The sequence below is a fragment of the Lynx canadensis genome, chromosome C1 (genome assembly GCF_007474595.2).
Source record: "Lynx canadensis isolate LIC74 chromosome C1, mLynCan4.pri.v2, whole genome shotgun sequence".
Classification (NCBI taxonomy): Eukaryota; Metazoa; Chordata; class Mammalia; order Carnivora; family Felidae; genus Lynx; species Lynx canadensis.
Window position 1 is genome coordinate 154876091 of NC_044310.1, and position 14807 is coordinate 154890897.

At 34.8% G+C, this 14807-nt stretch overlaps 1 protein-coding gene across 6 annotated transcripts in view; it reads right to left on the minus strand.

The window, feature by feature from the left end:
* The window catches only part of SCN9A (sodium voltage-gated channel alpha subunit 9), a 101054-nt gene that overhangs the window by 24875 nt on the left and 61372 nt on the right, over positions 1-14807 (minus strand). For all 6 annotated transcript variants that reach the window (XM_032594430.1, XM_032594431.1, XM_032594429.1 and 3 more), the window contains 2 exons: positions 11837-11957; positions 2523-2677 (listed from right to left, as the gene is read on the minus strand). In XM_032594430.1, coding sequence (XP_032450321.1) covers positions 2523-2677; positions 11837-11957 — 276 coding nt within the window. The remainder of the gene's footprint in view (positions 1-2522; positions 2678-11836; positions 11958-14807) is intronic.

Consider the following 14807-nt stretch of genomic DNA (forward strand, 5'->3'; position numbering starts at 1 on the left):
CTTCAGGGTTTTTGGGCCTCCCTTCTCCAGGTTGTAGAGGAATCAGGCAAGCTACTGAGATAAACTATGGCAATGCTTCAGTACTTGAGATGTAAAGTTATTTTTTTTTAAGTTTATTTATTTTGAGAGAGAGCGTGGGGAGGAGCAGACAGAGGGAGAGAGAGAGAACCCCAAGCAGGCTCTGTATTGTCAGTGCATGGAGCCCAATGTGGGGCTTGAACCCACGAACCATGAGATCATGACCTGAACCAAGATCAAGAGTTGGACACTCAACCTACTGAGCCACTTAGGTGCCCCTTGAAATGCAAAGTTTAAGGAAGGGGCTTTATCACAAAGAACGAGAGTGATATTCCTGGAACTGAGGTGGAAAGCAGGACTGGTAGCAAGTCTTGATGCTGAGAGCCAAACACTGTGCCTGAATACACCTTGCTCTGACTAGTCCCAGAGCTGGAAACTGGATTCAGTCTGCAGTGTTCCTAGCTAGCTTCCAGGACTAGTTATGTGACTGTGGGAGCAAGGAGGCAAGGACATCATTATATGAGTTCCACCAATGTGGGGTGTAGGTTTTACTGTTACTCATTTCAGTTACTATTCATTTGTTTTTATGTGGTGTGTACTCTCCCTTTTGAGGAACCACAAATCAGTGAAAAGATATAGTAGCTTTGATTTTAGACCTCAGGTATGAGTGTGTTGTTTACTAGCTTTAGGACATTAACTAACTTTTTAAACTCTCTTCCCTGCTTCCTCATTGGTAAAATAAGCAAAATAATCATAATCTCACAGGATTGTTTAAATATTAAGTGAAAAAACCTATATAAATATCTTGAAGCATAATAAATATGTACTGAATTTGAATTGTTACCTTTCATTTATTTTACAGACAGGTATTTTAAAAATCTAGCTCAACTGGCAAACTCCCTGAGTAAAAACAGCAGTTTCTTAAACTACCTTTCTCTTTTCTTCTTCATATAATTCACTTGAATTTCAGTTTTGAAAGCGCCTCTTACCAAAAATGTCATCTTCCTTTGGACATTTTGAATCAGGGATTACTCTAAACTTTTGTTTAATTTTTTTTTCTCTCCTTTCTAACAGTCTCAGTCTCATGTGTGACTCAGCATGGAATAAACTTCATTAGGTATTAGGAATTAGATTCCTACTTGCATTCCACAAGATAAGAAGAGTAGCAATTTTTAAAATTCATTTTCTGTTTCAGGAGAAGTCATCCACTGTGGGCCCCGTGCATCCCTGCATGTCCTTGTTGGATAGGCCAAGAATGCAAGGCCCTGACTGGCTTCACTCTGGCTATTTCTCAGGGTTGTTTTTGCAACAAGCAACCTTGAGGAATAGAGACAGTGTCTCTGTCTGTGACAAAAAGCAAGGTTGCATACTGCTTGCTATAAAAGGACAGGGTTCCCTAAATTTAGGGCTCTTCAGCTGTGATGCTAAACCACTGTGTGTGCACCAGTCATTTACCCCCCTGCCATGCCCTCATGAGACTTGGGGATTAGCAGGACCAACATAAACATGTTGAAGTTCATGTTGCTTCCAAAATCATGAGAAATAAAATTCTTTGTCTCTGACTTGGAAGTCTCCTATCTTCTACCAGCATCCATGAAACAGTAACAGGTTAATTTCTTATAAGTAGAGTAAAATCCAAAATTCATGAAGACTATCTATGAGGCAATTTACAACTTTCTTGAGTATTGTGTCTTCAGTATAGTGGAATTTCCAGTGGTATCTCTAGCTGGAACTGGGCTTCTAATGGTTCATTTCTGGTCGTGTCAGCAGGAAAGACAAATAAGTAAGAAAAGGCTCAGGGAGTGCGAAACTCTCCTAGAAAGTGCTTTCAACTCACATAGAAAGTGCTTGATATATGTGCAAGAATAAGAATGTGTCCCTTTCTCACCCTAATATTACAGCTTGTGTTTCAAGATCTTCATAAGCTGACACTGACTGTCTTTGTCACAGTACCTGTGGTTACCACTCTCTTTCCTGTGTTTGCTCTTCCTCCAACATCACTTTCTACAGGTTGGCAACTTTTAATGTGCTGAATACCTCCTGATTTTTTATGCTTCCTTATCCCTGTACACTTGTTCCCCTCAGCCCACCCTGTCTCTCTGGAGGATCCCTGTTAATCTTCCTAGATCTCGCACAACATCAACTATCTTTCTTAAATTCCAAGCAGACAATAGTTCGTCTCTTGCTACAGAGCTTTATCAAGTATATTCCTCACTTACAAACACATCCCAGTGCGGTAATCACTTGTGCCTCTCTCCCCAGTGCTCTCTTGAGAAAAGTACCTGGATCTTAGCCACCTTCACATTCAAGACAGCAAGAATAATGCCGGCCATGTAGTAGTGCTCAGCAAATATTTACTGAACTAAGCTAAATTTTTGTCCTAGCACTAATTATAGGGCTTCATTTTTAGGCAAAACAACTTTCCATGCTATTTTTATCCTCCAACTCATTTATTAAAACTACTGACTTACTCAAGAGATTGCTTTAGGTGTCATATCACTTACCAGAGCGCCACTGCTGAGCAGGATCATGAGAACAATAAAGCTTTCAAACCAACTGTGTTCAACTATTCTGTAGCAGGTTTTCCTGATGTTCCACCAGATTTTTCCTTTCCCTGACTCTACGTCAACTTGGCAGCATGGGAATCTCTGCACGCAACCTGGCAAGAGAGACATTCATGTAAAATCTTGATATTCAGAATAAATAAAATGCTTAAAATACCCTATTTAATGTGAAGCTTTCCCTGTGATGTCCCTCAACAGAATAATTGCTAACATTTACAATGCAGCTTTAAATAGATTCAACTTGAATAGATTCAATTAAAAATAACTTGTCAATGATTCTAACTTAAAATGTATTCTTGTCTTCTGTACTTCCTTGATTTCTTGTCAATCTCTTCCATGATGTTTAGGCCACTTTTTTTTTCTTCCATTATTGCAGTCCTCATACTGTGCCAATACGTGGTGAACTCTGAATGAATGAATATTAAACTAAATCTGAGGACAAAATGCTTTTCAGGACCTTCTTTGCTGACAAACTAATTTTCCTTGATGTGGATCTCATCTACAATTTCTGCTACTTCCACTCTATTAAAAAAAAAAAAAAACTGTGCCAAGCACCATTCTAGATAATATTAAGAGAATTGGTAGAAGTTTCTAAAATTATGTTCAAAAGAAATAGATCTTCATTAGAATATTCAGGTAAAACTGTTTCAAGTACTCTATGTTAAAAGCAACTTGGGACATGTGGGTGGCTCAGCCGGTTAAATGTCTGACTTTGGCTCAGGCCATGATCTCACAGTTGGTGGGTTCGAGCCCCGTGTCAGGCTCTGTGCTGACAGCTCAGAGCCTGGAGCCTGCTTTGGATTCCGTGTCTCCCTCTCTGTCTGTCCCTCCCCCACTTGCATTCTCTCTCACTTTCAAAAAAATAAACATTAAAAAAATGTTAAAAAAATAAAAACAACTCTGTCTTTGTAATCATAGATATAAAACATGCTGCTTTGGTTGAGGAACATTTAATTTAAAATTTTTTAACCATTTATCTTTTGTATACTTAGCTGTGTATATAATTTCTTCTCCTCAGGGAATTTATTTTTGGTTTTGATTAGGCAGATAAATATAGAAATAAATGACTGTAACTGGATAAAGCAACTGAAACCACAGATGTAAAGGGGTTATTTGGTAGCATGGAAGAAGTCTACCTAACCTGGCTTGTTTGCTCAGGAGAGGTTGGAACTTTGTGGAAGGAAGAGCTGGAGCCTGAATTGAGTCAAAGTACTAGCCAAAAATACTATGGATGGATTGCCCTGCCAAGGAAGCAAAATGTGTTCTGCATAGGAATTATAAGCAGTTCAGAGTGGTGATGAAAGCACAGTGTATACAAGAGGCATGGGTGAGAAATGAGGTTAGAGAAATTGGTCAGATTATGGAAAGCATTTTCTACCACATGAAGGAGTTTGGTGTATATCCTAGAGATGATGAGGAGTATGTGGAAGGTTGCAAGCAGAAAATGATATAGGCAGATGCAATTTAAATAGATGTCAACAGTTGAATGGAGGATAATCTGGAAGAGAAGAAAAAGGAGATCGAAGGTGTAGAAGGACTCAGAGCCAGAAAATCATTTAGGATTCTGGTATAGTAGCCTTAACAAGAGGGGCAGGTTATGGCAACTTCTAGTTTCTAGAGCAATAATGGATTGAAGACATGTTTGGCAGGTAAAGTCAGATGGATTTACAGACTTACTGGATATGTGATGTTAGAGAAAGGGAGGACTCCCAGAACAACTGGGTGAAGGTCAGCAATGAAATGAAGAACAAAAGTGTGGGAGCTACTTGGCAGAGTTTGAGTTTGAGATGCTGGTGGGACTTCCAAATACCAATATCCTGCAGATATCTGGAGGTCTGAATCTGCAGCTCAGGGGGTAAGTCTGGGCTAGGAAAGAACAGTTTTGAGGTCACACAAAAAATACATTTTAGGATAAGGAGAGAAAAAAGGGCCAAGTCTGGAACATCTTAGAACAGCTAATATTAAGGAACAGAATGCAATGGTATGCTGGAGCCAGTTCACCCAGGCTGTTGATAACTCATTGTTCAATTGTCAGGAATTTTTGTGAGCCTGTTGTTAAATGCAGCAATCCTCAAGCATTAAATTATGTGAACTTAAAACTATAGCTTACCTTTTTTATTTGTTTGTTTTTAATGTTTATTTTTGAGAGAGAGACAGACACAGTGTGAGTGGGGGAAGGCAGGGAAGAAGGGGAGACACAGAATCCAAAGCAGGCTCGAGGCTCTGAGCTGTTAACACAGAGCCTGACATAGGGCTCAAACCCACAAACTGCGAGATCATGACCTGAGCCCATGTCAGACACTTAATCGACTGAGCCACCCAGGCACCCTGAAATTATAACTTACTTTTGAAAGGATAAGAAACACTTAAAACATATCACTTTCTAATCATTTCAGTTTATCTGTGCTCTTGAGTATATGTGTATATTCTATCTGGATTATGTAAAATTTGGACTACTGTCGTCTCTTCCCAACTCCACATTTGGTGAAGTCACATCAGTAGTTTGGGGATAAGCCATGGTGGGGATCTTTACACTACAAAAGTCATCAAATGCTATAAACCAGGGCTTGTTGGTTTTCTAGAGTAAACTTAATAAAGTAATGGAAGAACTGTTAGTAAAATATATAAAATAATGAGTATCATATTCATAGCCATGACACTATGAACAGCACAAAAAATTGAGGAAATATTCTTTCGTTATTCAAATTCTATTATCTGAGATTTGCAAACATCATTGATGAATGAGTGAAGTTCTGGCATATAGTTTCTTTGTCTCACTTTCACGTTACTGATTAACATAAATGAAAATACCAACCAACCTTCGGGTTAAAACTATACTTGTTCATCAATTGCAATCATTGATTATCTATAAATACCAAATTTTACTAAAATCTAACAAAAGCATTCTGTGAGAATCAATAAGCTATATGGAATGTACAATAGGAATATTGTTTATATTATTACTTGTAAATCATGTGCCACACATCCTTTATATCTATAAAATTCATAATAAACTGAGGTACATATTCATACTTTATTTTTCTTGGAGAACAGTGGTGAAACATTTACCTGTACCCCACTAGGACAGGTGGAATAAGAGAAAACCTTGAAGGAGAAGGAGACAGAGTGGAAGTGGGAGAGATGTATAAGTAAATAAGTAAATAAGTAAGGCAGTAAATAAGTCAGGGAGTAATAAGGTTCTGAACATAACCATGACCAAGAGAGACCCAGAAAGATAATGACTGAAATTTTAAAAATTAAATGTAAAAAACTGAAGATGATTTTTAAAAAACCCACAATTACTTTGAAAAAGAGGAAGAACTGAAAAAAGAGGAACTACAATTCATTTCTCTCTTAAAAATTTTCCTTTCACAACCGTCATGCCATGCTGGTGGGAATGTAAATTAGTGCAGCCACTGTGGAAAACAGTATGGAAGTTCTTCAAAAAGTTAGAAACAGAAACACTATATGATCCAATAATTTCACTATTGGGTACTTACCCGAAGAAAACAAAAACACAAGTTTGAAAAGATACATGCACCCCTATGTTTATTGCAGCATTATTTAAAATAGCCACGTCCATTGATAGATAAATGGATAAAGAAGATATGGTATATATACATATCATGGGTTATTACCCAACCATAAAAAAAGAATGAGATCTTGCCATTTAGGACAATATGAATAGATCTAGAGAGTATTCTGCTATGTGAAATAGAGAAAAACAAATACCATATGATTTCATTTACATATAGAATCTAAAAAAAATGAATAAACAAACATACATAAAGCAGAAACACACCCATAAATAGAGAACAAATTGATGGTTTCCAGGGGCAGGGGGGATGGGCAAAAGGCATGAAGAGGAGTGGAAGGTACAGGCTTCCACTTATGAAATGAATTAGTCACAAGGATGAAAGGTATAGCATAGGGAATACAGTCAACATTACATAGAAGAGCACTGTATGGTGACAGATGGTAGCCATACTTGTGGTGAGCATTAACATAATGTATACATTGGATGAATCACTATGTTGTACACATGAAACTAACATAACATTGTGTGTCAACTATACTTCAATAAAAAAAAATCACTGAAAAAAATGTTTTTCCTTCCAACTGGAGGGAAGGTAAAAAGGTGGGAGAGCACTTTTTAGATACTTGTTTCAGAGGTATGCAAGTTAGCCATTAAAAAAAATTTCCTGTTTTATAAAACAATATATTTAATTAAAAATACTGAGCCTCTCAAGTAATAACTCAGATAATCATAAAGTGTATGACTTGAAACAACAAAACTAGAATTCTCTTGAACTGTACTGTTTAGGCAATGTCTTATTATGGTTTATGATTCTAAAATGAAATTAGTTCATTGATCCAAGTAATATGAGGTATATCTGGCACTTTAATTTCCAGCACTATAAAAATGTAGCAAGCTATGTTTTGTTTTGTTTCTCAAAAGTCTCTGTTTTTTGCGATTGTGTGCATTTTATGTGTTCCTGTCCTTTCTCTCTGGAAACTTTTAAGCTCCCAGAAGGCTAAAACTTATCAGTTATGCCCTTCATTTCTGCTCACGGTACTTAACCAGATTCTTCTACATGGTTTAATATGTCATGTATAGTTGACTTAAAAGACATCATTCCCCTCCAAATGTAGTTCTAAAATAATCCAAGCATTAGTCATGATCTGAAAGATCGTATCTCTGCAAATTCTAGAATTTACAAAACTTGGATGGAAATTGGATTAGATTGGATGAAAAAAAAAAGCCCAGAATGAATAGGAAATATACATGTGCCTTCATTTATCCAACATTAATTATAGTTAACATAACCTCAGATCTGAATGAATTTATCTTCATTGTATTTAAACAACCACCATACCTCTCAAATGCACTTAATAAAGTTAGAATATTTTGGAGGCTTTTTAAACATGTTTTTAATATTTATTTATTTTTGAGAGAGAGAGAGTGAGTGAGTAGGGGGAGAGAGAGAGGGAGACACAGAATCCCAAGCAGGCTCCAGGCTCTGAACTGTCAGCACAGAGCCCAATGTGGGGCTTGAACCCATGAACCATGAGATCATGACCTGAGCTGAAGTTGGATGCTTAACTGACTGAGCCACCCAGGTGCCCCTAGAATATTTTATAAAATAATGTAGGAGAATAGTAAAAAGGTAGGACCAAAAATTGACTCCCAGATAAAATCTTCCTGAGCAAAAGAAAACAGGAGGAGTGAAAAAATTTAGGATGGTAGTATTTTTTTATATTAACTTTAGACTTTATAAATTTATTAATGCTTTAGACTTTATAAATTATCTTAAAATAAAAACAAAGATCTTGTGCAGAACAGAATCTATCTGCCTCAAGTATAGTTTACCAGAGAAGAAAGTTTCCCTTTTAAGATTTTACTATCTGAGATTTATTTTTGTCAGTCTTAAAATTGAAGAGAAATATTATTCTTAGGATTTTAGATTTAGGCAAGAAAAGGCACTATACGTTCTAATTAGAAAAGTAAGATTTTTATCTTAGACAAAAGTTTATAAATATTGCCCTCAAGATTTATAACACCTCAGAGAGTTTCTTACTCTTATTTTGAGGCAGGAGTGCTCGACCGACTGTCTGGCTTTTATGCAAAGGCATATCCTAAGAGATTTCCAACTTCGCTGGTTGGCAATGTTATCACATCTTCTTTATTAAAAGGAGTATTAACTAAATGTAAACATAACAGAGAACCTCTCAAACATTTTAATGGGTCCCCATGGGTAAATGCTATTTCTTTTGGGTGGTTTCATTAATTTGTTCTCGTGATGCATTTCATAAACTCTATACTGGGTTTCATCATGTTAAAGTAGTGCTCTCCACCCACCGTCCCCCAAACAAAAAAACTCCTAACCACCACTGACCTCTTCCATGTATCACTTATCTGTCCTACTAAATATTTACTACTAAATATCTATTTGGGCAAGGGACATTGTTTTTTTCACTGCTCTCTCTCTCTCTCCAGTGAGCACCCTGGGCCTGAAATACAGAAGTTGTTTAATGATTATTTGCTGATTGGATGAAAGAATAATTAAGTGGATAGATGGTGAGAGGCTCAGCAAATTGGATGCCCTGTTTGATTTACCAGGCTGAGCTTCTTAGCTCAGCAGGTTGAGCAAGTATAAAAAGTTTCTAGCTGCTCAGAGCGATGTGACTCACAGATGTGTGTTTCCTCATAAATTTTCTTGTCTTTTGTTTTAAAAAAAATTATTTGTTTATTTAATTTTTTAAATGTTATTTATTGTTGAGAGAAAGATCATGGGTGGGGGAGGAGCAGAGAGAGAGGAGAACGGAGGATCTCAAGCAGGCTCTGCACCAACAGCAGCGATTCCAATGATTCCAATGCGGGTCTTAAACTCAGGAACCGTGAGATCATGACCTGAGCCAAAGTTGGATGCTCAATGGATTGAGCCACCTGGGTGCCCCATTTAAATTTTTTATTGAGGTAGCACATATATTTAGTATAGTATACCAATTATAAATATATAGATTAATATATAATAGCCATGTAGGTCAAGATATAACATTTTAAGCACCCAGGAAAGCCCCCCTCCCGCCCCCATGTTCTTTCTCAGTCTGCACCCTCTAGAAGGAACTACTGGTCTGACTTCTATCATTGTAGGTTGATTTTGCCTATTCATCCCCCATTCCCAGCTTTACTGAGGTACAACTGATAATTTAAAACTGTATATATTTGAGGTACATGAATTGATAATTTGATATTAAGTATACGTTGTAATATAATCATCACAGTCAAGTTAATTAGCATAGCTCATCTTTTCACACGATTACAAATTGCTTCTTTACATCTGTGATGAGAGCATTTAAGATCTACCCTCTTAGCAAATCTGAAGTATACAATACAGTATTGTTAATTATAGTCACATTGTTGTTGTAGCTCTTCAGAATATATTTACCTGTGTAACTGAAACTTTGGCCCTCAGTAAATTTTCAATTGTTAAGGTCAAAGTTCATCTGAAAATGTGTTTCTATAATACCTCTTATACATTAGACTCAATTCAGAAGTTATGAATAATCTCAAAGGACTCACATAACTATTCTCATTAGAGCTTTGTAGGACTAGAATAAACTTTTTGTAAAGTTTAATCTCAGTAAAATAGCAACTACAGTCTGAAATAGCTTAGCATTAATGCTTTCTGCAGAGGGTTTAAGTTTTTCTAAAGCTCTTTTCTAATTTGAAGACATAATTTGTTTGATAAACCCAACTTCTTTCTAGTTATCCTAGAATTTTAAGTTAGGGTCATTAATAAAAAGTATAGAGGAAATCTTGGTTGTATCTGTACATATTTAATGGTGCTAATCAATTTATTGAGAAATAAGCAACACCTGATGAAATTCTTTAATTTTGTAAAGGAAACACTTTAAAGGAAACTGTTTTGCTTATGGTACTAATTTCAGCAAACACAAAATTTCTACCAGTTGGGTGCGATACTTGTTTGCTTCTCACATAAAATGAAATTTAGCTTGTATTTAAAGAATATTCATGTACCCATTGTAGTTAGAAGATTTCTTTATTTGACAGGCATTTTTTTCACACATGAGTGCTAGAGGAAGCAGGTTGAGAAAATCATAGAGGATGAACACAAGTCAATGATTTCTACAAAAAATACTGATTCTGAGAATAATAGATACCAAGTCATCAGCATCAACCCTGTGCTATCAGAACTATACAGGATTGTCAACAAAATATTTTTAAAAATAAAAAAAAAGGAGAAGAATGATGTTAGGAACTGTGGTAATTAATTTGTGTTATCTCACTTAATGTCCTCAATATCCCTATGATTCAGATGTGATTGTTGTATCTATTTTACAGATGAGGAACCTGAGATTTAAGATTGAAAAATGTGGAAAAAAAAAGATTGAAAAATGTGCTCAAGGTCTCACAGAGAATTAGCAGTAGGCCAGTTAGAAGTCATGTTTATCAGGCTCTAAAGCTTCTGGTCTATGTTATTGTATTATACTGCAACTCTAGTATAGGTTTGTGTTTTTACTTGAATAATGCAATATTTGATTAGAAAATATTGCATAAATTCACAGGTCAAGTTCAAAGTCACTACTTTGAATAAAATCCCTGAAAAATTCCAGAAGTAGTAAGTTCAGTAAGTCAGAAAGTGAAAAGGAATCAAAGGAGATACTGTTAGAAAAGAAGATATTGAAATGCAAAGGGATTTAAATGCTATGTTAAGGACTTCAGGTTTTATCCTATAGACCAATGGTTCTCAGCTTCTAGTGTGCATTAGAATCCCCTGGAGGATGTACACCTTATCCCCAGAGTTTCTGATCAACTTGTGGTTTCTGTAATCAACTTGTGGCTAGAAAGAAAGAGGTCAGGGCTGAATCAGTCTTTAGCTTGAGAGACAGGATAGATCATGATGTCACTAAATGAGAGAAAGACCAGAGGAAGCTGTGAATTACATGGGGGAGAACTCACTAAACTTTGTTTCAAACTTATTTTACCTCACATGTTTAAAGGCAACCAGTGGAGATGACCATACCTGGAACTCAAGTATGAGGTCAGAGGGAAAGATGATAATTTAAGAGTCAAACAACACAGAAATAGATGTTTAAACTATAGACATGGATAAAGCCCCTTAGGGCTAGAGAAATAAGAAGGTAACAGCATTGAAATGTGGGGGAACAATGTTATTTAAGGGATGTGCATAAAGATAGTAACTGAAAGAAACAGGGGAAGAAACTCAACTCTCAGAGATGCAAAAGAAGAACAAAGGTAGAGTGTGGCTTCTGAAACCAAGAGAAGGATTTTGAGACAGACTACTATTAACCAGATAATGGTTAACAGTATCAAACGGTGTGCTGAAAGTTGGCGGGTGGCTTCAACTTTTGATGATAAGGACAGTAGTAGCCTCTGTCCCATTGAGCTGTATTCTAGTGGTTCCACAGAACTGGAAAAATGAATTAAGGATCTAAAATGAGAAGTATGAGCACCCTAAGTAAGTAAAGTGCTTTATAGTATAACATACTGTCATTGTAAATTATTATTAGTAAGTATCTTAAGTGTGGAAACTGAAGCTTTGAAAGCTTCCATGATTTACCCTTTGTCATAGAGCCATGGCTGAATCAGTATGCGGTGGAGTCTTCTGACTTTTCACTGAATAATCCCTGATAAGTATGAGGTTTTAAGATAAAACCCCAAAGACGAATAAATGGATGGCTAGCCAAGGTCTTGAATTTTCTCTTACCATCTGTAAAACAGGCCTCTGGCTCATCTGAATTTATAGGTTCAGCCTCTGCTTCTTCTCCTTCTCCTGGCAGAGGGTTATCAACTGTGCTGCACTCAGAGGAACTCGACCGGTTCAATCTCTAAAAAGAAATGCACCAGCCCACCAGGCAGTTAATTTAGAGGTTATTCAAATCTTATATTCAAGCCATACTTAATAACCAAATTCATGCAAAGTGTTATGAAAAAAAGATTAACAAGTATGATGGCCATAAAAACGTATAAACACATATTGAGGTCAAGTAAACTTACAATGCATCTATGCTTAATCTTTCTATCTACACATCCCGTGAAAATTAAATTTTATTATTTTTAGTATGCTAGCAAGTAAGTATATGGACAGAATTAGCATAAGGTAATTGCTTGATAAGCTATAGCATTTGTAAAGTATTGGCCAAATTTTTATTATGTTTTATGTTTAATATAATTTGTGTACACCAGTAATTATTATATTCAGACAACCAAGACCCTGATAGAAATAATTCAAGTGCCAAATTGCCAATGCCTGAGAATTGAAAGATTGTATCTGACAGTTGGCAGAAAACGTTTATTGATACTTAAAATTAGAAAAAAAAGAAATAAATTAGTGTAAAATGAAATCCAAACATATTTCCTCTATTATCTCTTGGATTTAACAATGTGTATCAGGATGATATAGATAGAAGGCTTTTCACCAAGACAAAAAAAAGTCAAATATTATATTGGAATCAAAATGCCAAAGACCACACTAATTATTTCATCCAACACAGACCACTTTAGTATAAAATTTCAGGATATAGTTGAAAAGATCATAAAGTATTATATATAATGTCAAAAGATAGTGGTTACCAAAGTGAGCACCACATGCAAAATCTGAAACAAAGATTCAATGAAATTAAACATGGTGGTTTCACACATGAGAGGAATGAATTCATTGTCATTATGATCATATAATTGATCATAAGACAAGTTCTTCCCACCCAGAAATTTATGATCAAACATGATGTTTACACACTTATACATACACAGAAATTTTAGAAAAAATACATACAGCAATTGTAGCAAAACTGTCAATTTTTCCTAATATGGCTTTATAAGGGGTAGAGCAGCACATCAATAGAAGAGTTCATTTTTCATTCTCATTTGCTGAATGACATGTGAATATTGAAAACTACTAGTTATTACAGCACATGCTTCTCTTATTAAGATTATAGCTTTACTTGAGAATAGTTCTATAAATACAAGTGCTAAAAGCAAGGAAATACTCATCTCCATTAAATTGCTTTTTTAATCAATTAATTTGCATTAATATTATAGGCCAAATCTAAAATATTAATTTTTAGAGATTTACTGGGAAGCTATAAATGTGGGTACCACATTCTCAGTGTTATTATTATCACACATTATTCAACACCAGTAAAAAAGTCATTGATACAGCTTTATACATAAGGAATGGTATAAGCAAAGTTCTTTTTATGAGAGCAAAGAATTATGATTACTATAATATTTATAATCCTATTGGCATGGGGCATTATTCCCACCAGGTTGAAGAGTTTTATAATAATATCCATTATGAACAATATTACTATGAAATTTCACTTAAAAAGCAGAATTAAATTGATTGAATTAATCTTAAATGACTTTAAAATAAAATTTTAAATAAAATGCATCTAATATGCAGAATGCCTACTCAGGCTAAATTAATGAAAACACCTTCACCTTCGTATTTGGTTTTCTCATTAAGCATTAGCAAAAAAATATATGCCAAGTTAATTTATAAGCAAATAAAAATTAAGATGATTTTGTAAAGTGTATCATGTCATTTCTGAAACTTTTTTCATAGTATGGCAACTTTTTGACGTTTAAATTCAGAGTTTGGCTCAAATTGTATATAATAAATGACAGTTATTCAAGATAATTCCTCATTGCAACAGACACCAAAATATTTAATATGAACTACAGTTTGTGTCATAAGCCAAATTGCTATGACTCTTTAGAAATTCAAGTTTAGAATATTTTTAGGAATTCAGTGTTTTCCCGGGAATGCATGAAGTATTCACAAAGTAGCTATTTTAATACTGTATATAATATTAAACGCTTATGTATATGCCCTAGTGATGTAGAGAGTTTTGATGTAATCTATTCAGTCTTTAAATTTAATATTTACTAAAGTCGAAGTGTCTTTAAACAGCGTCCAAAAGGATGCCTTTAAATAGAAAGGCTAACATCTAAAATGAAAACTTTCCCTTGAAGGGAAATGCATTTAATTCTCATGACAGGTATTGCTGTATTTAACTATTGAATCTTCTTATTTTCTTGTTAGTGCACAGAGAAGATCATACCAATCATTTGAATCGCTTTACATTATTATTATTATTTTCAATTCTATAAACTCAATCATTTGTTTTTTTAGTTTCCTTTCTTGTAATTATGGAAATAGAAGAATTATTATAGTAAACTAAGAGCAGTAAAATAAATACTTTAGTGTAGAAAATTCCCCTTTTGATATTATAAATAGCCTATTCTGTAATTTTTGTGTGGATTTTGGTTTTAATAAAAAATGAAATATACTTTTGTCTATAGCTTTTTTGCTTGTCTTGTCAACAAATATAATTTTTTACCTTTGAAAGCCTATACATATAGGCTGTATAAACATAGGATCATAGATGTAGAGTCATTAGCATTAGGAATAGAAAATATACCATAGACAGCATTCCTGCCTTTTTATTGAATAATATGGCATCATTTATTGACACTTTCTAAAATTTTCTTTCTTTTCTTTAAATAAAATCTATACTTGATTCAAAATTTTTAAATGTACAATAATATATGGCAAAAAACAAAAGTCCTTTCCACTCTCTGATTCTATTCCCTACTATATATACAGTGTGTATGTGTGTGTGCATACATATATATCTTTCCATATTCAGTGTGCATCCATACCACATTGAAGT